Here is a 25,240-nt window from a genome sequence, read left to right as displayed (position 1 = left end):
GTTAATCGCAACCCCTGTATTAGAAAGCCAAGTTTGCACAAGCTTGATACAAATTGGGGAGGTGGGGGGGTGGGAGGAATTGGGAGATACTAACGATTCTATGTTTTCTATTGAATTTGCTCCTGATCATCTCAAGCCTGAAGCAAACTGGGAGGATAGGGTAGATCTAGACTTAGTTCTTAAAGAATATATCCCAGATCCAATTCCTTTTACCGTGTTCCTCTACAAGGCCCCGGTTCCCAAACTCGAGGGTTCTGTGCATGTTATGCTTCAGCAGCTGTGCCAGATGTTATATTCTTACAAGCTTGATGATAGATCCTTGTCTGGTAAGCGTTGTGATGTTTTAAGAAATTGGCAACAGTTGGCGGATACTTTATTTGAATGCAACTGTAGTGCAGAAAAGTAGCCCTGCTTGCGGTGCGCACATATGATGTATATATGTGTGAACCCTCGGGTGGGCAAAAGTGAAATTGCACTAATTTTGACGTTATTTTACTAATCTCGTGAAAATAACGTTAAAAGTGACGGACGGTTAATCAGGCATCATGTAGTGGCGTTGATAGCCGAAAGACAAGGGTACATGCACCGATCAGCCGGTGTCCCGATGATTGAGTGCTATGTGCCTTATGTCCAAGGCTTGATGCAAAACTACTATCGAGCCGGGGGTCTCACCGGAAGCAGCCTCTCTATCCTTATGGGGTAGAGGTAAGGCTGTCTACATCTTACCCTCCTTAGACCCTACTATAGCTTTGCTATTGGTGGGATATACTGAGTACGATGATGATGATGATGATGTAGTGCAGAAAAGATAGCTGGTATATTTAAGATACACTTTCTTCATTTTAGCTGCAATTTTTTTACATATCATAATCCTTTGTGTATCGTGAAGGGAGACAGAGCGCTTTATCGTCGTCATCATCCGGAGGGTGTTTTTGCTATCGACTGCATGCTGGTATTTATTTCTTTTTTTATTTTAGCTGCAATTTTTTTTACTTATTATAATGCTTTGTGTAGGTTACCAGGAGGGAGGGGAGGCTGCTTAATTTTTACTGATGTGGAGAAATTGACCCCTCGTCAATTCTGTTTTGACTTTAACAAGTCTTTTCTGTTTGACCTACATATCATATAAAACTGCTGTATTCACTCTAGTCTACTATTTTGACCTGCTACATTTTGGATTGTTGTGTTTTGACTTGGTTAAAACCAGTGTACTATATTTGACTGTAACTTTGAAGAATCATCTATGTGTGTTTTGACTTGGTTAAAGCTTGTACATGATGTAATCACTTACATAAATATCTTTTGCCATTTATCGCGTGCTTCAGAAATACTCAAAAATTACAAGAATGTAACAAATTAGATGGGTGGATAGGCTATCTTGAATTTTATGATCACTTGAATGTGGTGAGTTTATTTAGTATCCATTGAATAAGAATGAAGGAGGAGGAACAATAATCCAGAAGACTTCTGGTGATTATGCCAGGGCACCAATTAGCTTTGATCATGCAGCTCTGTAGCAGATGTAACATCAACTCAGGCAAGTTGATCATTGTTACCTTTCAGTTTCTGTCTCTGTAAAATGTTTCAGATTTTATGATTATTGCTCAAATTCGTGTTTCAGATTGATATATTCCAGCTTGTGGGAGCTCTTCTTGTTGAAAATTGTCTTGCTGGATTTTGCAGCTCATTATTCGCGTATGAGCGGGCAGGTATAAATAAATGCAATCTTATCGCGATTATTTTATATGGTTTTTGACTTTTTCTGTTAATTTAATACTTACTGGGAATGGAAAGACCTACAGGATATGGGGACAGGCCAATAAATTGTTAGAAATAGTAATTAACAAGGATTGATGTCTCGTGCTTTTGCAACATTATTTTCTCGCTTAACGAGGTGTGTTTTTTTGTTTTCTATATCCTATGTCTCATAGTTTCAGTTGTGAACTTGTCTCATGAATTACTTGAGGTTTACTTATTTTTTGTAGGAACAGAATGTGCATGCTGGTTGGCTGACAAACAACTCACATAGTTACTTATGAGTGTCGATGTTCTTTTCTTGAGGTAACATTATGGGCTTTTATCATCAATAGCTGAACTTTAGGTTGTCTCTTTTTTTATTGATACCAAAACATGGTACGCACATTTCTCTAATGAACAAATCACCAAATCCATTTCAAAGAAATCTTCATTTAAGAGAGGATAGTAAAACCGGGGTGTATGTTGAAAGTTTGACTGAGGAGATTGTTTGCAGTAAGAAAAATGTGACTCAAAATGGTATTAAATTGGTCCCCAAGATTCTTTTGTATGATTATCTCTTGCACTTGACTAATAGTTAAACAGATGTATTAAACTCTGGGATTATATTATTTGATAGGTTTTTAACAAATATGCAGGGTTCATCAAATCGGAGGACCGGATCTAGACGTTTAAACTTTGAGAGTTCCCGCTCGCACAACGTCTTTACATGTGTTGTGGAGTCAAGTTGTAAGGACACATATTTTTACAGAAGCTAATAAATATTATGGTTGAATTTACAATTCTATAAAGTGTTGACGGTCTGAGATGCTTTAAAAAAGGAGTCAAATGAATATTGTTGACCTTGCGGAGTCAGAACGACAAGAGTCAACTGCTGCAGCTGGAGAGCGTTTGAAAGAAGCTGGTAATATTAACCTTTCACTTTAACAGATAGGGTAAGCCATTTCATTTTCTTATATATTTATTATTTGATCACATTAAAAAAATGTTACTTTTATTGTTATTGGATTTGCAGAAACTTGATTAACATTTTAGCTGAAGTCTTGCAAACCGGAAAGCCAAGGCATATTCCCTACAGAGATTCCAAATTGACATTTTGTTGAAGGAATCACTTGGTGGAAATGCCAAGCTGGCAATGATTTGTGCCATTTCTCCCTCTCAAAGGTATTGCCTTTTTATGTAACGGGTCAAATGGTTAAAAAAGAGCAAATAAAAAAGGAAATAAACGGTCCGACGAGTTAAAAGTTGGCTAAAGCGTATCTTCACTGCGTCATAGCTCCAAAATTATTTTATTCAAATACATGGATTATTATTGGACTATTATAACTTTCATAATCATATATGGCATGCTAAATGTTTATAAACAGTTTAGGCAAAAAACTTCTTGTGTCAAATTCAAACCGGCCTCACCAACCCATTTAAAAAAATTGCCCATTTTGGCCCTAACTGCTTTTCTTTTTTATCGTTTTCAAGTTTTCTAACATGACATTATATTCTGTGATTCAGTTGTAAAAACACGAGAAGTTTAGCACGTTACGATTTGCCCCTCGAGTCGAAGCTATGAAAAACAGAGCTATCGTTAATGTGAATTAAAAAACGATGTTTATGCATTGCCTGAAGTTATACGCCAACTAAAGGTACATTTTTCTTAATTTCAAGATTTTCTTATTTCTTTTTTCTTTGTGCTTCAGCTACCAACTTTTGTAGACTACAATATTTGGCAGGAATTACACCGAATGAAGTCAACTGGAATTCAAGTTGACCTGAACGCCGGGTGGAATGCTAGTAGAAGCATACGTCTTTTAAAAACAATGAAGAAATGGAAATAGTCGAAGAAAGTGAACAGATTCAAGATGTTATATGTAAGAAGATATATCAGATCAGAATCTTGAAAACAATGAAGATAACAAAAGAATCTGTTAATGTATTATTACTAATTTACCCCTGGATACATCTTCAGTCCTAAAGTCACCAACTTTAAGTGTTTCACCTGTACCTACTAACAGCAGCAGGAAAAGTTTAAAAACTTCGTCTATGTTAACCGTTTCTCAGAAGGACAACATGTAAGAATGTCCTCGTAAGTCATTCAATGATCATCGTTTATCTGCTAGTCTGCAACACGGTCTTGAAGTAAGGGGGGTGGGGGTGAGCTATTAAATTTTGCTTATTTGATTAGTGAAATGCAAAAAACACTTTTGTAAAAGCTCCATTTTGAAGCTTTTGGAGGAGGTTTGCCAAAAACTTTCTGCTTTTCAAGAATCAAATAAGCGAGTTTGAAAAGCTCACCTAAACACCCCCTAAATAAGAAAAATAGAAAACGTTCCCCTGTTACACAATTTCGTATAGGTTTTCATACAAACAGTTAGGACAGTAAGCCATTGCTGATTAAAAAAGACATTGGTGTGCAACCTGTTAACAAGAATGAGTTAGAAGAGGAAAAGCCTGTTGTATATATGTGTAGTAGCTGCAAGGGTACGAGTTCTGAAGAAGTGAAAGATGGAACGGACTGTTCAAACTTGCAGCTGGTTCCTGTTGATGGGCCACAATGGGCTGATAGTAGGGAGGGGATATTTGTAAATATCCCTAGTAATAATGATAATAAGCAGTTGGTTCGCAAAGTATGCATTTTATTTAATATCAAGTATTGGTTATGTATATGTATTGTTTGTTGATGTGGTATAATGGTCAAAAGAATTGAAATTTTGTTTGATCTGCAGGGCTGCAGGCAATTGAGAAGGTGCTATAAGGAGAGAGACAACACTAGAAGAGCTCTGCACCCGACAAAACTTGGAAATTAACCAACATAACCGTCTGGTATGTTTGTTTCTGTTTTCAAATTCATATAAACATAGAAATATGTTTGAATGTTAGTTTTCTGAATTCTAATCACTTACATGAACGAGAGAGCAATACTGCAATTTAATCATTGGCCAAATTTGGGACGAGAGCTTGATAGATGGTATTTTGTTTGCTGAGGAGTTCAAAGATAATGAATTGGTTTCTTTGAAGAACGAGAATAAGGTATTGTTTTGATTGTAAACTTTGTTATGTTTTAGTCTGTTTACTGTCTTCTTACATTTAACTAAAGGCGGCAAACGTGGCAATCTTGGGTGGGTAGGGTAACGGGTTGAAACAGACCACGTTCAAAACCAATGGGCTAGGCTAGGTTTCCAAACACTATTTTTTTTTGTCTATTTTGGAAATTCTATGAATTAATGATCTGTTAATGATGATTACAATAACTTAAGTGATATAGTAATAAAAACTCTTTTGTGTTGTAAACGATGTAAACGTTCAATGAACAGCTGAACCGTTTGGCATGTACTTCGTTTATGTTTGCTCATTTATTTTCGTTTGTTTATGTTCATTTAATTTCGTCCTTCTACGTTCATTTATGTTTGTTAGCTCACGTTCCTTAAGATATTCATATAAAATTCTTTGGCCCATTACAACTTAGTTTAGTTTAAGTAACTTCTAAAGATTGTTTCTCAGTATAATTTTAATGGGTTCTAGCTCAGTTATGTGATGTCTGTGTTGACGAACGTGAACATGGACATGCTTTGGCCGTGTTCGTTCAGTTCTTATGAGAACCAACTGGAAGTTTTAAGGACCAGAATTAAACTGTTAAAGCATATTATGCACAACTCTTTATTGTATTTGAAAGGAAAAAAAAGCAAATAACAACTACCTTTAACCTACCTTGGGCGTGCGTTTCCTGGAAAATGCGATGCCAAGTCAGCCCAGATGCAAGGTAAATAAATACCTTGTGTTGGACTTGGCACTTTAATAAGTGCAAAGAATGACATAGTGAGAAAGCACTATGAGCTAGATCCTATAGCTTCGAATAGATGACTGAGACGAAGTTTTATTGGTTCCTGTAAGTTTTAAGCTGAGTTTTAAAAAGTCGCATATTTGTCGAACTAATTTAGGCAACTTAGGTAACTAGGGTGTCTATTTGTAGAGGCTCCTAGAGTGAGTGGATGTTCATGTAAGCATCAAGAAGAGTTTTGACCATAGGTGAGAGTTAGAATGTTAGGATGATAAGTGAAATTTCACTATTCAATTTATTGATGTTGTGTTGGGAGAATTTGTTAAATTCCAAGTAAAGTAATTAAGTCAAAGCATGACTAAAATGAAGAAAATCTAAAAACTGTAAAGGTTGAAAAAAAAACAGATGTTGAAGTGTAAAGTTGAAATTGTGCACTAAAGGAATATTTGCTGTGTGTTTTAGACATATTTTGTAAGACCATGTAAAGGCGTTGTGTGTTGCTTTCATACTGTCCAAGAAGTAGCTTTAACTTCTTCCAAAATTCAGTGTAATCACGGTAGAAGTAAGGTTTCAAGCAATCGACGGGATGGTTTCTAAGGGGTTTGGAAGCATTATTTGTTCGAGCAGAAATCGTGAAGTTAGAAACTTAGAATTAATAGCGTGAAACAAAAAGAAATGGATTACTCTAAACAAATTCATAACTACTCTCTCATTAGTCATTAGCGTTCGTAGTGTTACAAATACATGTTATCATATTTACACCTAGACCTCTATGATGTGACGTAATTACAATAAAGCCACTGGACTCAAATCTACCGTATCATTGTTGTTCAAGGTAATCTTTAATGACAACTTGTTCGAAAGTGTATATTTGACCAAACTCCAAAGTCGTAGAAATTTGAAGTTTTACCATAATCCATGATTCTAATATATTAGATATGAGTACATATGAAGTTTGATGTTGTACCGAAGTAGTGTTTACAACATCAATAGATGGTTAAAACCGATTAGAATCGCCACTAACAATATTGTATGGAAACTCTTGGCATTTTTGGTAGCGAGCTGCTCTATTTAAGTTGAAAAGAGTGATTTTCTGAAATTGTTGTTTAAACCTATTAGTGTATAGAAGATCGAAATGTAATGTATACTATTTTATTATTATGATTGAAGTATTAACAAATTATTAATAAATGATCATAAATTCACAGCTATTTCTCGATGTCTAAAACTCTTTGTTGATTGAAGATGTGGTTGAACAAGTCATTTTACATTCACACAAAATTTTATATAAGACAACTATTATAAAAGCCGTCTTCATTGACAAATTTGGATACAAACGCATCTTCGTTGGTAAGTTTAGAGAAAATAAGGTTGTCGACGTCAGCAAGAACATTCCGAAGATAGTCGCATGCGACGGTTTTTGAATTATCTCAAAAGTTGCCTTTATCGATGGGTTTGTTTCGAATCTTACTGTAGAAGACGGGTTACGAACACATGGCTATTTCTGATTGGTATTTAATAACTCGTCGTAAATACCAAGTCGTCGTATCTGACGGGTTTGTAACAGACGTTTTTTTAATTTAAGAAATAGTGAGAACATTTAAAAAACATCTTTCTTAAAAGGAACATTTTGAAAATTTTCCAAATTTCATCATGTAACAAAAATAGTAACTAATTATCTTTCATGTAGCTATTTTTCTTTAAGTTAGTGGGTTATTATTTCTTCCTTAGTGGGTAACAATGTACTATTGAACTTAAATCTTTCAAGCCATTTAGTAAAATGAGAGTAACGTCAAACGAGATATGCTAAAATCTTATTTGATAAAGTCTTGTGATCTCATAAAAAAAAGTCATTCAACAATTTTTGCAAACAAAAGTCACTATACATGTTAATTTTGAAAAGAATCATGACAAAAAAAACATTTTAACAACTATGGCCTTGATTTACTTGATGTTTTTTGTCATAGTGTTTTGACATGGGCGTTTTAACAAAAATGGTGTTGATTTACTTGATTATTTCAAATTCCATATATTTTAGTGTACTTGCCTACTTGGTTTCACTTTAAACGTGTGTTGTATTGGAACTTAATTTTTTTAAATAACTTTTTAGTTTTTATTTTCTTCTAGAAGATCCCAACAGTTACTTATATATTTCTTTAAAATTATTTGGCAGCCTATTAAGATGGTCTCTCCTAATGGAAGTTCATAACTGGAATGTTAATAAATATCGTAGTGAGTAGTTGCCCTAATTTATTTGAGGGATCCTCTCCATTATGGAGGACCCGAAATAGTCAAAACTATTCAAATTTTTTAAGAAGTCATATGGAGATAACTTAAAGCTACCCAAATTGACGAGGGTTCAATCTATAACCAAATATTCCAACCAATCACATAGTGTTCCATCACAAACAGTCAATTTTTTATTTTCAGGTTGTATAAATCGTTGCAACTATCTGAATCTAAACTAATAAAAAGTAAATAAAAGGGTGACGACGTTCCCAAATTACTTGAGTTACCTGCATGGATTTACTCAAGACCGCCCCCGACCTCCCTTATAATTACAGGTTATATAGTTTATTATGTCAAAATAGTTATAGACCTTATAGACTATTTATTTCATTGGCAGCTAGAATCAAGCAAGTAAATTGAGAAAGTAATTTGTATAGCTTATGAAATGTTATAAGCAATTGTAAGAACAGGAGCAAAAACCTGGTTCTAGATTTGGTTCTACCTGACCCACGTGTACAAACTAGGTTATCGTTTCTTCTCTGTATTGTATCCGGACCCGGAACTGATTCCACCTCTACCTTACCTGAAACTAGGTCCTACCTGTTCCTGGTTTTTGAAAACCCAATTTGCCCACCTTTATAGTGGATTGGGATGTTTGGGTTGAAGGTACAAGTTCAACTCAGATCAGGGCGATGTTGGTGTTTGTTAGATGATATTGTCGAGAGAGTAGGGTGAAAGAAGAATGGAATGAGAAAAAAGGTGGAAGGAATGGTATTAATGGAATGAGATTGTTTGTGTAATCATTGAATCTATATTGACCAACTAAACACCCATTTTTTCATTCTCTCACAATGATTCATTTCATTCAACTTGTTATTCCTACATGTCAAACGCTAAATTGGCGTTTTGCAGGGAATTGAATGAACTAAGTAATAGATGATTCCATTTCATTAACTAACTAAATATTCTTTTTTTAAGGAAAAGATGTGTGTCATTAATCATACACATTTGAAAAAAACACAAAACACATACACACAAACCATGTACACTTAACAACACACATGGAGAAAAAAAATTTAACACAAGTGTTACAAGCAAAAAGCAAATCAACTTTAACCATCACACTCTAAGGCCAAGTGTGATGAATTTTTGGGATGAAATGTGGCAAAATCGGGCTTGAACACCGCCCCCAGACAATTTTTGGGGCGAGAAGAGGGGGGGAGGAATATTCATTGCCTGATTTGTGTTTGTATATATTAATATTAATATTATATATGTTTGTGAGTTATATATATATAGGGGAGTGATATTTTGAGAACTAGTTAAATTTTAAGAACTTTGAGAATTCAATTATAACCACACATTTAATTAAATGTTTAGTTTTTTGTGGTTTAGAATTTAATATTAATAGATAAGAGAGAATGAAATAATATTTAATCAAGAAAGGGCACAAAGGTAAAACACTCACAAAGAAAAGACAAAATATTTATCATTATTTTTCTAATTTAATATTTTATTATTATTTGTATCAGAATTGTAAATAATAAAAACCATAATTTAATTCAAAATTACATAAATTGCTTTAATTACAAAAACTACACAAATTAAAAAATTACCCCAGATACACAAGTTACCCTAAATTACTACACAAATACGCAAATTACATGTATTACCCAAATTATATTTACACCAATTACATAGATTACATTAATTACTCTACACCAATTACACAAATTATCCAAATTACATTAAGTATTTAATTTACCTTAATTACATCTACACCAATTACATAAATTATCCAAATTACGTTAATTATTCATTTACAATTTCTTGTTTTTTATTCATTTACAATTTTTTTCTTTCAAATAATTTGATTTTGAATATAATTAAGATAATAGTAAAAACTAAGAAACTTGTAAATCAAAAACCACTTTGTCACTTTTAATAATAAAAAAATTGTTTCCTCTCGTAAAGAAAAATAAATAAATAAGAAAACCCACTTAGTCACATGTTGGTTGTGACGATATCTTCAACTCCAATAAATGATGAAATTTTTTTTCGTTCAAGACCACTATTTGATATCTATACATTAAAACCAATATTCATTTTTCAAAGCCAAATATTCTTCTCAAATCGTTTAAAGGAAATAAATTAAGCTTCGTTTCTTATTTGTCATAATCTATAATTAGAGAAAAAAAAAAATACAAATATGCCTATGAATAGCTCTGTATCTTTTTCTTTTTTAAAGCGAATAACTTTGTATCAATTTGAGGTTTTAGTATTTTACTTATTTTAAAGTAAAAATGAATCTCGACTTTAAAAAAAACAAATAACAATAATATTAAAATAATACAGCCATATAATTTTAAAATAATAGTAAAATAGTCAATGATGAGATATATAATTATCGATGAGAGAGTGAATGAAATGTTTAAAAGACCATATTGTCCTTTTCTTATTTAATGTGTGAATGATGTGGATAAATTTGATAAACATAATTAGTGTAAAAGTTCTTAAAACTCAATAAGCTTCTTGAATGAAATCAATCATATATATATATATATATGATCAGGATCATAGGAGAACTTTTTTGAAATTGAGAACTATGAGAACCATTTTAGACCACAAAAAACCCAAAAATAAAAAAAATCATAAAATAAAAAAACACAAAAATAAAAAAAGTAAAAAAAACAAAATTCTTATTTTATCATCCCGGTTTCATAAAAAAAACTCGGTTTAGCTAAATTATATACACATATGTATAATATATACATATATGTACATTTACATGTTTTTTTTTGTACACATATATATAATTTAAGATAAATGATATTGTACATATGTGTATATTACGTAACTATAGGTTAAATAAAATTATACATATGTGTATAAAACGACGTTTTTTATTTTTTTTAATGAAACCGGAATGAAATATAAGAAATTTGTTTTTTTTTTTACTTTTTTAAAATTTTTATTATTTTTTGTTTTATGATTTTTTAAATATTTTTAAAGGTGTTTTTAGTGGTTCAAAATGGTTCTCAAAGTTCTCAATTTGTAAATGGTTCAATTAGGATCTTTTCCCTATATATATATATGATTTCTTTTGAGAACCACTTTGAGTATTAAGAACTGGAAAGAACTCAACGTAACAATTTTTTTTTCGAATTTTTTTACACATATATAATACGTAAGTGTAAGTGATGAACAAAAAATTACAGTATTTTTTTACACACCGAATCGACTTTTTACACATGTGTAACTAACGTTTAAACTTGTGTAATTATCAAAAATACTTATTCTCTCTCCTGCTTCATTTTTAAATTAAATTTAATATCAGCCACATATTTCATACTATTTAATTAAATGTGTGGTTTAAAATTGAGTTCTTAAATGTCACACCCCGACCAAAGGCGGCGGAACATGCCGGGGCGTAACGTATTGATTGGACAGTAGCTCAAAAGACACTAATTTAAGTGACAATAAATATTTAATTTCATTAACATTAAACACCTACACAAGTTCAATAATATAACAATTACATTATATGTTGAATAATATCCTAAGGTCATAATATTGTCTTCAATCTTGAACAATGTACATTACTTGTACCTGTACAATGTATAAAAATAAAGTTTATCAACACGAATGTTGGTGAGAGTACGTAAGTGTTAGTGGAGATATATATATATATATAGATAAAAACCACAATTCATATGTTAATGTTGAGTATTACAAGGGCTATGAAAATGTAAACAACTAAATAGATGTGGACCCGTTACAAATGATACGAAATCAATGTACTTGGGTAAGTGTATGATCATACTAGATGAGAATAGACGAGGATGAGATACCAACCACCAAACATAAAATAAACACTTAAGCACATAGAGCATAGTCATAGATATTGTAATCATCACACATAAACATATAACGAATTGTGTTTTGTAATAGATGTAGAAATAAAACAATGAATAAAATTAAATAAGGTATGCATGCTACACCCAAAATATAAAAGATGGAAAAAGGGGTATGTAAACTCACCTTAACGAGTGGATTAACGAATATGAGATGGCGATAAAGATTTAGGTAGAAACAGTCGAGCTCCTTGGGATACGTCAACGAAAGCTCCTAGTTGTTTAAAGATAGTATTAATTTATTATAACAAAGTATTAACACAACTTATAAAGAATGGGATTTGATTGGGTCTTAAGTACAATTGTTATTTAAATATCATTGGGTTAATTATCCAAATTTGTAAATAATATGAACTAGGGGGTATAAACAATAAAATAATACGACATGACCTTACGGTTACAAATCGGTTTGAAAGAAATTCGGAGTGTTTTAGGGTTTAAACTATTACTATTAATATGATTATTATTATTATTATTAATATTATTATTATTATTATTATTATTTTTAGCATCTCGGTTTGATTTGTAGATAAATAAAATAAACATTAATCGATGACCCATTATACACATAATCATATATATATAAATATATGTATAATTTAATGAGAAAGTTAGATGAAAAATTTTATTTGAACAACTAAAAGTTCGGTTCGTTAAGCGGGTCAGAATATTAAAAGAGATTCTTTAATCAAAACCATTAAATAATAATATCTAAAAAAGGACTAAAACCGGATCAGGGGGGTTCCAACCCGCGCCCTGACCGGTCTCTGGTTATTCATTAATCACGCACCAGCCAACTGAGCTGGTGCTGCAGCCTGTGCAAAGAACGGAGCCAAAACTATACAACCAGCTTTCTTAAATCGTCCCCAACCCCTTTAGAACCCTAATTCGATAATACCCAAATTGACGAGCATACACCCTCTGTTAATTCAAACTAATAGAGGGGTTTTGATACTCAGCGAAAAACGATTACAACCCATATAGCAATTACCTTATACGAGTACGAATTGAAGGATATCGGCGAGTTAAGGTTATCGGCCACGAACAAGTCAATACTCTATTTTGCACGACCTTTAGGTTGCAATTGGTTTAGGGCTAAGAATCGGAATGTTATAGAGAGTATGATGGACGAGTTAATCGAGTTATAAATGTGAATTTATTGGTAATTCAATCATGCTAGCCGCGGTTTGTTCAAACTTTAAAAACGAGTCAATAGCTGTCGAATTTGTTATAATTTACCATGTATAGGACGCGTTTTAGGTCGTCAATGATTTGATTCAATCAATTTGCCCGAAAATTGAGGAACAAGCAAAGGGGGGGGGGGAGGGGGGGCTGCTCGATGGGAAGAAGGAAAGAAGAAAAAAAAATATAACTTTTAAATAAATTTGCATTTTCGTCTCTGGTCTATAGATGTGGATTCAAAAGTTAATCAAGTTGGCTAGGGGTTGATTTTGTACAATCTTATAACTAAAATCAAATAAATAAATAATAATAATAATAAAAGAATTTAAACGAGTCGGGTTTTCGAGTCCGAAAATTGACGAATGTTACAGTATTCACAACTTTTGAAAATTTCGTCCCAAAATTATAGAAACACATAACATAAAAAAAAATAAGGTAAGTGTCAAGAGATTTTTTTTATATAAAAAAAAATAACACCGATCTTCAGGTGACCCAAATAACGCTACAAACGGAAGACATGATAAGGACACTTATATATAGGGTGTACCAGTGGCGTATCCACCATGTCCTTATCACATCGATATTTGTACTGTTACCCAAAATCACCCTAGGTTCCGAGTTATGACACACAACCGTATTCACCATGAGTTCCATGCGAGGATTTCGATAATTATGCGTGCACTGATAATTATTTAGATCGTCGCATGATGCATATGGTTCGTCCCGTTGTGCGGGTTTGAAAACATTGGTAAAAGAAAAGTTTTTTTTTTTTTTTGAAATCGATATTTAAATGGAATCACTTGATCAAGAGCAATGAAGTAAAAAAATTGAATGAAAATTGATGAACATAATTAACTAGTAAAATAATCCAAAGAAAAATGACGAAATTGTTGAAGTTAACAATCGAGAGTAATAACAACAAAATGAAATAAGTAGATAGAGGAAAAATTTGAAATTATATAAGTAACTTACACATACGATGTAGAGAAAATACTTGAGATGACGAGAAAACTCACGTAATAATAAATAGGTTCACACAACAAACAAACCTACTTTTGTCTTTATCCCATTGCACGACGACCAATATACTTCGGTATTTTTAATATTAAGCTCAAGCCCCAGACTTGGCCCCTTGGACCTAATAATATCTAGGGCTTTAGTCACTTCGTTGGCGTGTCCTATAATCGTACCATCATCTAAGTACCATGCATGGAAAGGTAACTTGCAACCATCTCGTACTTGATGAATGAGGGGGTGTAAAGCTAATGCAAAGAGAAGGGGTCCTAAAGGATCGCCTTGTTGAACCCCAGTAGTTGACTGAATACAATCATTCCCCACATAAAGCCTAACCGGTTGCCCGTAAAGAAAATTAACCCATAGGGAAATAGATGGGCATCTGACACGAACTTCCTGCAGGAGTGTGGTCCTATCCACCAGGTTGAAGGCATTAGAAAAATCTACTCTAAGCAAAGTCAACGACCCATCCGAGTGGAACATATTAAGAAATCTATTCGCGCTATGAAGCACTGCCTCCGCTCCACTCGGGATCCCCAACCCGAATTGAAAATCTCCAAGGTATATTGCCATCTCTTTCCCAACACTCCTCATAGCCACTTTGGATACAAGTCTTCTCCAAATCGCGCCAACGGCAATAGGCCTAACCCCATTGTCGGGCTTAAGCAGTGGCGTTAGGGGGGCCGAAGCCACAAACTCTGCCAAAGCAACAGGGCATCTCCCCCCTAACCACAAGTTAACCACCTCAGTGATAGCCTTAAGCAACCCCACGGCAATCGCAGATCCTTCCCCACATAGGGCATCCAAAATATATTGTGCCCTAAGCCCATCTCTACCGCAAGAAGTCCCTTTAGGAAAGGATTTAATACACCTAGAACACTTTCAACGTGCACAACCAAAGGGGCCACCGAGGGTAAGGCCTCAGGCAAGGCAGGCGAGGGCAAGATGAGATGCTTATCAAGCAACGCTTTCATAGTAGCGTCACCAATGGGAGCAACACCCGAAGAGCACAAAACTTTAACTGCGATCGTGAAATGCTCATCGACAACTTTTTGAATACATTGCTTAGCGTTGAGGCCCTCCCTCGAATGATCACCCTCGAAGGAGGCCTCATCGGCTCTTGAGCCCATATCCGTCGGTTGGCTAAAGAGCGACTGGATAAGATCAACACATCCGCTTCCATCACCCCAACTTGCTAGGGCATGCCGAATAGAATGGCATTGCAAGGATTTCCTATTCCCCGACCTACGCTCTTGTCGGTTGGAAGGCTTGACAACCTGCAATGTGCAACGGGGTAGAATTAAAAGTTTAACCCACGCTTCAATGAACTCTGGCCTAGACACCACCTTGCACAGTGAAACAGATAAGGCCTGGGCAAATGCCATGCGACAGATAGGGGGGATGCTTTTTACTGTCTTTATCGGAAGTGCGAAAATACGGTCAAGGAGGGTCACGTCCAAAGCTACCCCGCCCAAAGCAACTACTTCTACTGCAAGTTGTGGCTTAGGGATCCCCACAATGAAGTCTTCCACCCCTCCCGTATCACCTTTGAACTTGATAACCTTGTCAACATGATGACAATGCCGATTGAGAGCCTGCAAAGACATGCACTCACCGCACATCCATTGTTTGGCAAACTTTAGAGCATCTGCCAACGCAACAAAAAGATCACAATCCTCGGATACCGCATCCCGCATAGCGCATTTTTTCTCATCCGACCATAAGTGTAGTCGCTTTATATGTACCGCTAACCTTTGGATCCCCTTTAAACCCAACCAATCCATCCGGGCAACAATGGAATCTTCTAAAAGGGCACGGCCAAAAACCTTTTAAATAGCCCGTGTCCACCTCCCCCGATGGGGCTCCGTTGACAATCCGAGCCCCGGTCATAACCCCACACGACGAAAGGCCAATAAACAAACTCGAGCTAAGTTTTGGGAGTAAAAAACCCGAACTAAGAGGAGAAAGGAGAGCAACCGTCAGTTGCCCTCCCCTCCGTAAACCCAAAAAAAAACCTATTAACTCATTGAGACAATTTATCAAACACGTGATGAGCAGAACCAAAACCAAGAAATTAATGCAGAATAGAGAGGTTTCAACAATAGTAGCAATAACACAGCAGAGTCTTCACCCGAGGTGAGGAGTTTAAAGAAAAAGAAGTCATTTTCCCTCGGATTTTTATGTTACTGGGAAGGAGGAAATCGGGGTTGAAAATATATTAGGTTACTAGGAAGAAATAATCTAAAATATAATAATAATAATAATTTATAATACTTATTAATATTATTATTTGATTGCAATTTGTTATGAAATCGAGAATTGCGGGCCAAGTTTCATGGGCTTTGACATCCTTATTATTATTATTATTATTATTATTATTATTATTATTATTATTATTATTATTATTATTATTATTATTATTATTATTATTATCTTGGCAGTTGGAGTTGGAATACTACATTACAAATACTCAGGAATGAGGTTTTTCTTTAATTATTAATTAATTATTTGATCTATCGACTACATCCATCTCAATCAACGAAATTGCTTCTGTGCTGCTGACAATTGAAAAATAGAAACCGCCGGTGGATCTTAGTCTTCGATTTGTTTCCATAGGTTTGCTTTTATATTCTTCTTTAATGAATTTTGGGTATTATTATTATTATTATTAATGATCATCTTAGATGGAGCCAAAGCAGATATCTGCATACCAATCGTTTATTGCCGAGGAACTGCAATCTTATAATACCAATCGTTTATTGCCGAGTGCCTCACAGATTGAGGGTTGTGCTCATATTCTTGGTGGGATGGACGATAGAACCATGTCTATATCTCCAATGCTTGACTGCAGGTATATTGTTTGTGTTTATTTAAGTTGCAGGGATATGTTTACTTATTGTGTAGGTTAGAAGCTGATTATCTTATAGCTAAACATGACAAGGACGTTGAGATAATCACGAGATCAACTAACAGTACTGATGAGGATAGCACAAATGAGGTGCACCTGCTCAGTATTCCGTTTCATCTTTTGGAAACGATTATGGAGAATTGTTTTGGTGTTGAATACATGAATTTCCGTACTACATGCAAACGTTGTTATTTAGCAGCACCCTTAACGAGATGGCAAACTTATTCACCATGGTTTATGGTGTTAAACACATACCGAGGAGGCAACATCACTTTTATAGATCCGATATGCGGTGACAAATATTTTATGAAAACACCTCAAGAACTCAACGGTGATTGCGAGGTATTATGTTCGAGGTTTGGTTGGTTGATGTTTGATGCTAATGGACACGGGCTGTTGTTGTTTTTTAACCCATTTACAAGTAATATCTATAAGCTTCCAAAGGCACCTTATTACTTTGAAAGCCTTTGTTTTTCAGCACCGCCTACTTCCCCCGATTGTATGGTTGTTGGATTTACATCACATATTGTGTGTGTCCACTTTGTGTCTCAGGAAGCATCATCATGGCGTACTTATTGTTTCGGCGGACCATCAGATTGTTTTCGCTTTCCAGCATTTAGTGGCCGAGATATTTGGGCTTTGTGCAACAATGATAAGATTCTTAATCTTAGAGACACTGGTGAAGGCTATTCTTTGGATGTTGTTACAGACAAAGTCCCTAGAGGTCACATCGAGTACTTTATGTCAAAATGCGGTGAACATCTTTTACTTATTATCGTGAATGATCTTGGAGAATCTGTTGAGGTGTTGAAACTAAACGAGTCAACAAAAGAGTGGGAGAAAATAGATGATTTAGGAAAACATATGATATGTATTTCAGAAGATTCATGCATCTGCCTTGAAGCCAAAGCACCACAAATGGGAAACAAGATCTTTTTTCCAAGGTTATTACAGAGCAAGGACACCAAGATAGTGTTCTATTCTCTCGAAACACGCAAGCTTCACACATTTGATGACAAACATATCCAAGAAAGTTTTGGTTTTGATTTATCTCGAACTTATGGGTATTGCTTCCCCAACACATGGATTGAACCAAATTGTTCCTAAGAAACTAGTATATAGCAGGTTAGTTATTTAAACTTTTATTTGTACTAAATTATAATAGTAAATTACGTGTAAGTTTTTGTTCTATTGTGTTTTTATTCCTTGGCAATGCATCATTTTGTAGTAAATTACAATAATAGATTACACAGTCTCCTTTTAGTAAATTACATGTAGCCCCATGCTCGTTAAAAGATACCCTGAATTATTAATATAGATCCTATAGCTAGTATCTACCATATAATGGTGTGTTCTTTCTATGTATCTGATTGTTTTCATTTTGTATTCAACATTTATGTCCACAATCTTTCGACATCTGCTGAAAATTAGGCCTCTTTGCATTGTCATCTATCTTATTTGAGTTGAACTTGTACCTTCAACCCAAACATCCCGGTTATTTCAGGAACCATAACGGGTAGGAACCGGTTTCGAGTATGGTCAACAAAGGCAGGAACCGGTTTTAGGTATGGTTGAGTTTTGGCCGGGTCGGGTGCGGCAAGAGGTGGAACCGGTTCCGGTGAGTGCGGGTACGGTTTTGGGGAGAAAATGAAACATGGTTTGTACCTGCGGTTTGTACCTGCGGTAGGGCTGTCACTTTTACCCGAAACCCAACCAGAAAAACCCATACCCGAACTAACCCGACTCGAAGAACCCGAACCTGAACCGAAGTAATTCGGGTTGGTTCTCGGGTTTGATTTAGAAGATTTGGGTCAACCAGAAAAACCCGAATAAACTTTTAGTTTCGAAATTAAATATACATTTTTATGTATAATAGGCTAAGTCTTAGTCACTAAAGTTAGGTTTATTTATTATTTGATTATATGTTTTATAAGCAAAGTATAATATTTTGTTTTAATTTTAGCATCATAGTTTTTTTTTTAAAATTTTGGTTTTGTGTTTTTTTCTAGGATACACGAAACCCGATTAACCCAACCCGAAAAAACCCGTGAGAGATTTGGGTCGGGTTTCGGGTCAAGATTTAAAACTTTGAAACCCGAATAACCCAACCCGAAAAACCCGAAACCCGAAGAACACCCCTAACCTGCGGGTCGGGTAGAGCCGCACTGCTTCCGGGTTGGGTCGGGTGGCTAGTGTTGTAAAAATTGCTAGGCGCTAGTCGGGCGATTTGGTAGGGACTAGCTATTAATCAGGATTAGTTGGGATTAAAATTTATATGTAAATTTTCAAATATAAATTGAAATTTCAAATTTTATGTATAAAATTCTCAATTTTGACCGATTTTAGACAAATGGTGATTAATTGGCCACAAGTCAGTGGGGTGGTGACTAGCGATTAATCGGGGATTGATTGGTACCTAGTCAGGATTTTTACAACACTGGTCTTGAGTAAACCCATTCAGGTAATTCATAACACGACCCGAAACCCGACACGAAAAAACTAATGTTGAAAATGTTTGGTTGTGTTTCAATGTATTTTTGGGGTGTTACTGAATGCTGCTGATATGGAAATCAGAAAAGCCTGTAAAGATGGTAGGTAAGGTAGGTTGTTCAGTTGGATCACTTGGTTTATTGGTTTGAAATCCATTAATCTTTACTAGAAAACAATATGATTCTCTTGGGATACTCTACAACATTTAATTTTTTAATTGATTCTAGTTTTCTGATTCCATTCTTGTTTACTTGTATTTGGTAGTTTATTTGTCCTGCAGTGAATATGATCCGGTTTTCTTACTGATTAGCCAAAGGGGTTTTAAAATCATAGAGAAAGAAATATAACCAATCATATGGTTTCAGTTTGTGGTTTGGGTAGGGTTGTCAATTTATGACACGAACCTGTTAACATGACACGGGTTTTAACAGGTTCGGGTTTTGAGCTTAACAAGTTTCGTGTCTTAAACATGTCAACCTGTTTAATACATGTTAAAATTCGTGTCCTAACAGGTTAAAAACCTGTTATCCTATTAGTAACCTGAGTACATTTTTAATTTAAAAATATAAATAAATATGCACTCCTAAAGTCCTAAACCTAAAGTCATACTTATGTATGACATTCACTAATGCCCGTCAGAACCCGCTATTTTATTTTTAATGAATGTTATGATTTGCTTCTATGATTTTTTTATTTCAAGTATGTTATCGATTTGTGGTTTTTTGTTTTATATATGTTAAGGATTGTGATTTTTTGTTTCAAATATGTTATGGATTATGTGTTAATTAAATCCTTTACGCTTGTTTTGAAATTTTTTTTGTTTCATTACACATGTATTATTCATTGTATGTTTAAACATGTCACTTAAAATGTCTTAACAGGTTAACCTGCTACTAAGCAGGTTCGTGTTTGGAAAAAATGACACGATTAGTTATTATGTCGTGTTCGTGTTTAGTACAAGTAATCGTGTCTTATCGTGTCATGACGTATCGTGTCGTGTCCGACATGTTATGACAACCCTAGGTTTGGGTAGAGGTGCACAAGCCGGTTTAAAACTCAAAAACCATATACATTACACATCTCCCATTCATAAAACATATCTCCCATTCATAAAACATATACATTACACATTTATCAGTTTTATTAAAATAAAGTTATTTTACCTTTATTTTTTCATATAAGATTTTTACCGACCATGTACGCATTTAACCAGCATCGTATGCATTTTATATTGTAATAACAATATAAAAAACATAGAATGTAAATGATAAATAATAATAAAAATATATATTGAATAGATGAATTTGGAAGCTAATTATTTTGTCAGTGGTTTATATAAATATAAATATAAATATAAATAAAAGGTTGTGTTGAGGATGACTTATTTCTAAAAAGTCTTTATGTATTTGATATTATCCCAGTTTTTTTAACGCGGAAACTCTTGCAAACAACACTGTCCACAAAATCCCAGTTACATCCGAAACTTCCTTCCTTCCTTCCTTAAACTCACCAATAAGACTTCCTTAACGCCCTCATTACTTTTTCTTCTGAAACATCTTACAATGTCAATTCTCCATAGAAAGACTCTACAAATCACAATTCATGACCTCTGTAAGCCTAAAGACGACTGCCATGATGATGATCATCATCAACACCACTCCTTTTCGCCGCGAAAACTCGTCATGATATGTGCTCTTGTTGCAACTTTCGGGTTCGTTTGCTACATCACTGTGACCAAAGTATGCAGTGCCAGACGCCATAGGAGAATTATTAATATGAACACCCACCCGGATGCGAATGAAACTCCTCATGATCAAGATTTGATCAACGAGGACCATGAACCGGAAGAAGTGTTTCACCCGGTTTGGTTGATCAAAACGGTCGGTCTGGATCAGTCCGTGATCGACTCGATTAAGGTATTTAAATACAGAAAAGAAGACGGGGTGATCGACTCTGACTGCCCTGTTTGTTTGGGCGTCTTTCAAGACGATGATCGCCTTCGCCTTTTGCCCAAGTGTAGTCACGCTTTTCACGTTGAATGTATCGATACGTGGCTGCGATCGCATCAAAACTGCCCTTTGTGTCGAGCACCCGTGGCCAGTGTCGGCCAGACTGATCAAAATTCGGTTGAATTAAATGTGGAGGAAGAAATTCGCATTCAAGAAATCGATACAAATGGTGGGGTTAGGGTCCAGAGTGATTTGACCAACAGTTGTAGTAAAAAACTAGAACCAATGAGGAGATCGGTTTCTATGGGACCGGCTTGCTTTGTGGATCCGAGTGCTGAGCGTAGAGGATCGGGATCGAGTGCTAGTGTATATGGTCGAGGAACGAAGAGCTCTTCTTTTGGGCCGAGAATCGAACTAGAGGGGATTTGAAGTATACATGTTTATGTTAGCTATAGATTGATCAAAACAAATTAAGTGTACCAAAAGTGAAGTCAGAAAGTTATACTACCTTGGAAACATGTCATATTGTTTGCTTGCTTGTTTGTTTGTTTCCTATGATATTTGGCATATACAAACAAAATGATTTTGTAAGCTTTTAAGCTAAGTTTTTTCTCATGAAGGAATAGTGCAAACATGGGTATATGAGTATTGGGTTTGGGGCTTTCTTAGAATAATTAAAAATGGTTTTGTTTAATTATGATTTATGATCATATCAAATGGTACTTGAATTATATGTGAATTCAAATTAGAAAAACTTGAAAAACTAAGCCGAACGATAGCAAATATTTCCATGTGTAGAGAGGGGCACACAAGAGCAAATCTTTTTTTTCGTTACTAAGAACAATTCCAGTCTAACAGAAAAGTAGTTTCGCCTGCCCTGATGAACAGTTGAATGGGATTGCCATACACCAATCAGAATTTTATAAAATATTTTGAAACAACATAATTCGGTTAAACTTGGATTGTCATTCACAATGAATTCAAGACTACAAGTGTTATTGGTGAAACAACATAGATGAAAGTTAGTAAAGTTACTTATATGTTAAAATAAAATTGCATAAGATACAAGTGTTATTGGTTGCATTAAAAATAAGTTATAATTTGTTCTTTGCTTCTTCTTCTTGTCTACTTTTTGGATTCAAAAAATGCAATTGTTTAATTAGGAAATGGAGGTTGCTTCATGGTTGGATTTCAATTTCATGTTGTTTTTGATTAACTAAGATTTAAGCAAAGAACTAATCAGAGATTCTTCTCCATCTTAAGGTACCAAAATTCTTGAAATTTTGTTACCATCAACTTTCATGGAATTCATTTTCTGCAAAACAGTATTTGCTTTCGTACTCTCGGTTTGGTTGATCGTCTCCATTGCTTACTCAGGTTTGCTCAGTCTGTTCTTGTTTCATCAATTTTTTGGCTCGTGAGCAGTTTTTCAAACTTGGGCTTGACTTGTTTATTATTTATTAATTATTTTTACTTGTATTAATCTATACTTATTTTTGTATATATTAATCATGTGAAGTTGAAGGATTACGCGGGAACTCAAAGGTACGAGGAGTGAATTTGGGAGGATGGTTGGTTATAGAAGGCTGGATTAAGCCCTCACTGTTTGATGAAATACCTAACAAAGATATGATTGTAAGTTCAACATAGGATTTCATTTCATGTATTTTTTGCGCAAAGATATTATAACTATTTATGCAGGATGGTACAGAGGTCCAATTTAGATCAGTGACATTGCACAAGTACGTTTCTGCAGAAAATGGCGGTGGCATGAAGCTTACAGTCGACAGAGATTCTCCGTCTTCATGGGAAACCTTTCGGGTATATTTGCACTCATTAGATTCGCGAATAATAAATTTAGACAAAATTATAGAAACGCCATTTACGTTTATATAAAGTTTCATGCTTCATTCTTTATCTTTAAGCATCACGGTAAACATCCTTTATGTTAAGCTTTTGTAACATATTACGTTCTATACACTAATTGTCATTTTCAAAAAAAGTGACAAACTTTTTGATGACAGTTGGTGTAAAGGAGGTAATCTGTTAGAAAAAGTTAACATAAAGGATGTTAAGCGTGATTTTTTAAGGTAAAACATAACGAACGTTTTTTGCGAATGTGTCAAAATATTAAGAATAATCTCAACATATGTTAATATCGATTTAATTGTTTGTGCAGTTATGGAGAGTTTCTAGTACAGAGTTTCATCTCCGAACATCTCAAGGAACTTTCGTTACCTACAACACCAAAACCAACATTGTCTCCGCAACTGCAAGTACACCATCATTAACCGAAACATTCTACATAGAAAGAAATGAAAGAAACAGAGTTCATGTAAAACATGTAACAAGTGGAAGCTATCTGCAGGTTCATTCTCATCCTCATACAGTCATACATTTCTTTGGATTAAATATTTATCAATATTTTTTTTATTTATATTGTATTTGTGTTTAGGTTTCAACGACAAATGATATCACTGCAGACTCTCATGCGGTTCCAGGGTGGGATGATAATGCAGCCACATTTGAGATGACAATTGTATCTAATGTAATCCATGGAGATTACCAGCTTGGTAATGGACTCGGCCACGATAAAGCCAAACAAGTTCTTACGGTAACATAATGTTGTAACAAACGTATATTTTTACAACCTTTTCATATCATTAAACAACATGATCAGCATATTATTAGTTTGTGATAACTTCAGAGGCATAGAAACAGTTTTGTCACTTCGCAAGACTTCAAGTTTCTGAACAAATATGGAATAAATACGGTTAGAATCCCAGTTGGATGGTGGATAGCCTTTGATCCCGATCCTCCTGCCCCTTTCATTGGTGGGAGTTTAGAAGCTTTGGATACCGCATTCTCGTGGGCTCAGTAGGTCTTATTTTCACTTTTTCCTTTTTACACGAGTGTTTAATCTTTTTGTTTCTTGCTTACGCTCTCCGTCAGGTTCACGTTGGGCTTGTGTTAGTGTAGGTTATATGATATCAAGTGCATCATTGACCTACATGCGGCTCCAGGATCTCAAAATGGCATGGAACATAGTGCTAGTAGAGATGGTTCCACATCATGGCCATTGTATATTTCACAGACGTTGTATGTCATCGACTTTTTAGCTTCCAGGTGCGTGTGTTTATTTAAATAAGTGAATGATCATGTACATAGTTGTTTGTTCATTTAGTTAAACGAACGGACATGAACACATGTCTTGTTCATTCATTTACGCTCCTTAATGTTCAATTGTTTATGTTTATGAGTTTGCTAATTTATATATTAATTTAAAGTTTTTTGGACCCATCACAATCTAGTCTAGTTTTATGAAATTAAAATATCACCCGTTACATTTTATTCTTTTTTTTACCCTCGGTTATGTTTGTTCATCTATGTTCATTTCGTTTGTTCGTTTGTTCGTTTGTGTTCGTGAAGCTTTCGTTGATACTATAAACAAGCGAACATAAACAAACACGAACACACTCATTTTCTTAACAAGTGAACACGAACAAGAAAACCGTGCTCGTTTAGTTGTTCAAGTTCAACCGTTTGTTCGTTAAAGTTAAATGAGCGAACAAGAACATGCCCTGTTCGTGTTTTCTCGGTATGCAAAAGTAAAATAGTATTTGTTTGCACAGGTATGCCAGACATCCAGCCATGCTAGGAATCGAGCTTCTAAACGAGCCATCGGCTGCAACTGTTCCACTCGATACCTTAATTTCATATTACAAACAAGGCTACCAAATCATCAGAAAACATTCATCAACTGCTTACGTCATCATTTGTCAAAGAATCGGCAATGCAGATCCTCTTGAACTTTACAAAGCCAACATTGGCCCATCAAACCTAGTACTAGATTTGCATTACTATAATCTTTTTGATAACTACTTTGTTAACAAAACTGCTACCGAAAACATCCAGTTTATCTTCAAGAATAGACAACCGCAGTTGCAGGCTTTCAATGATTCCAACGGTCCTCTCATTTTCATTGGTAAGTTTGTTCTCTAGCTCGTTAAGTCGTTATTATTATGAACCT

The 25,240-nt window shown here is 34.7% G+C and overlaps 3 protein-coding genes and 2 pseudogenes across 3 annotated transcripts; all 5 read left to right on the top strand.

The window, feature by feature from the left end:
• Nucleotides 1–2,150: 2,150 nt before the first annotated feature.
• On the top strand, nt 2,151–3,584 carry LOC143607179 (kinesin-like protein KIN-12A; annotated as a pseudogene).
• Nucleotides 3,585–3,652: 68 nt separating this feature from the next.
• Nucleotides 3,653–4,873, top strand: LOC143607178 (kinesin-like protein KIN-12B; annotated as a pseudogene).
• Nucleotides 4,874–16,547: 11,674 nt separating this feature from the next.
• Nucleotides 16,548–18,433, top strand: LOC143607177 (F-box/kelch-repeat protein At1g57790-like). Its single transcript, XM_077082716.1, has 2 exons — nt 16,548–16,714; nt 16,768–18,433. The coding sequence occupies exons 1-2, from the start codon at nt 16,548–16,550 to the stop codon at nt 17,876–17,878; spliced, it is 1,278 nt and encodes a 425-aa protein (XP_076938831.1). The 3' UTR covers nt 17,879–18,433.
• A 926-nt stretch (nt 18,434–19,359) lies between these two features.
• On the top strand, nt 19,360–21,721 carry LOC143607176 (uncharacterized). Its single transcript, XM_077082715.1, has 3 exons — nt 19,360–19,371; nt 20,143–20,162; nt 20,733–21,721. The coding sequence occupies exons 1-3, from the start codon at nt 19,360–19,362 to the stop codon at nt 21,637–21,639; spliced, it is 939 nt and encodes a 312-aa protein (XP_076938830.1). The 3' UTR covers nt 21,640–21,721.
• A 617-nt stretch (nt 21,722–22,338) lies between these two features.
• LOC143607174 (glucan 1,3-beta-glucosidase-like) lies at nt 22,339–25,212 on the top strand. The gene is made up of 6 exons (XM_077082714.1): nt 22,339–23,031; nt 23,390–23,578; nt 23,666–23,824; nt 23,918–24,087; nt 24,190–24,336; nt 24,843–25,212. Exons 1-6 carry the CDS (start codon nt 22,906–22,908, stop codon nt 25,210–25,212), a joined length of 1,161 nt encoding a protein of 386 aa, XP_076938829.1. The 5' UTR covers nt 22,339–22,905.
• Nucleotides 25,213–25,240: the final 28 nt, after the last annotated feature.

Source organism: Bidens hawaiensis, unplaced genomic scaffold (genome assembly GCF_021521415.1).
Source record: "Bidens hawaiensis isolate Kalapana, Puna unplaced genomic scaffold, B.hawaiensis_p1.1 tig00080107_1, whole genome shotgun sequence".
In the NCBI taxonomy this organism is placed as follows: Eukaryota; Viridiplantae; Streptophyta; class Magnoliopsida; order Asterales; family Asteraceae; genus Bidens; species Bidens hawaiensis.
This window is presented reverse-complemented; position numbering and strand designations above follow the sequence as displayed.

What these genes read in the sequence shown, in the direction of transcription:
- LOC143607174 (XM_077082714.1), top strand. Translation starts at nt 22,906, where the DNA reads ATGCAGGATGGTACAGAGGTCCAATTTAGATCAGTGACATTGCACAAG. An exon ending in AAGCCAAACAAGTTCTTACG is followed by an intron (nt 23,825 to 23,917) that starts GTAACATAATGT and finishes TGATAACTTCAG; the next exon opens with AGGCATAGAAACAGTTTTGT. An exon ending in ACCGCATTCTCGTGGGCTCA is followed by an intron (nt 24,088 to 24,189) that starts GTAGGTCTTATT and finishes GTGTTAGTGTAG; the next exon opens with GTTATATGATATCAAGTGCA.
- LOC143607176 (XM_077082715.1), top strand. An exon ending in GTTAACCTGCTACTAAGCAG is followed by an intron (nt 20,163 to 20,732) that starts GTTCGTGTTTGG and finishes ACAAAATCCCAG; the next exon opens with TTACATCCGAAACTTCCTTC.
- LOC143607177 (XM_077082716.1), top strand. Translation starts at nt 16,548, where the DNA reads ATGGAGCCAAAGCAGATATCTGCATACCAATCGTTTATTGCCGAGGAA. An exon ending in TCTCCAATGCTTGACTGCAG is followed by an intron (nt 16,715 to 16,767) that starts GTATATTGTTTG and finishes CTTATTGTGTAG; the next exon opens with GTTAGAAGCTGATTATCTTA.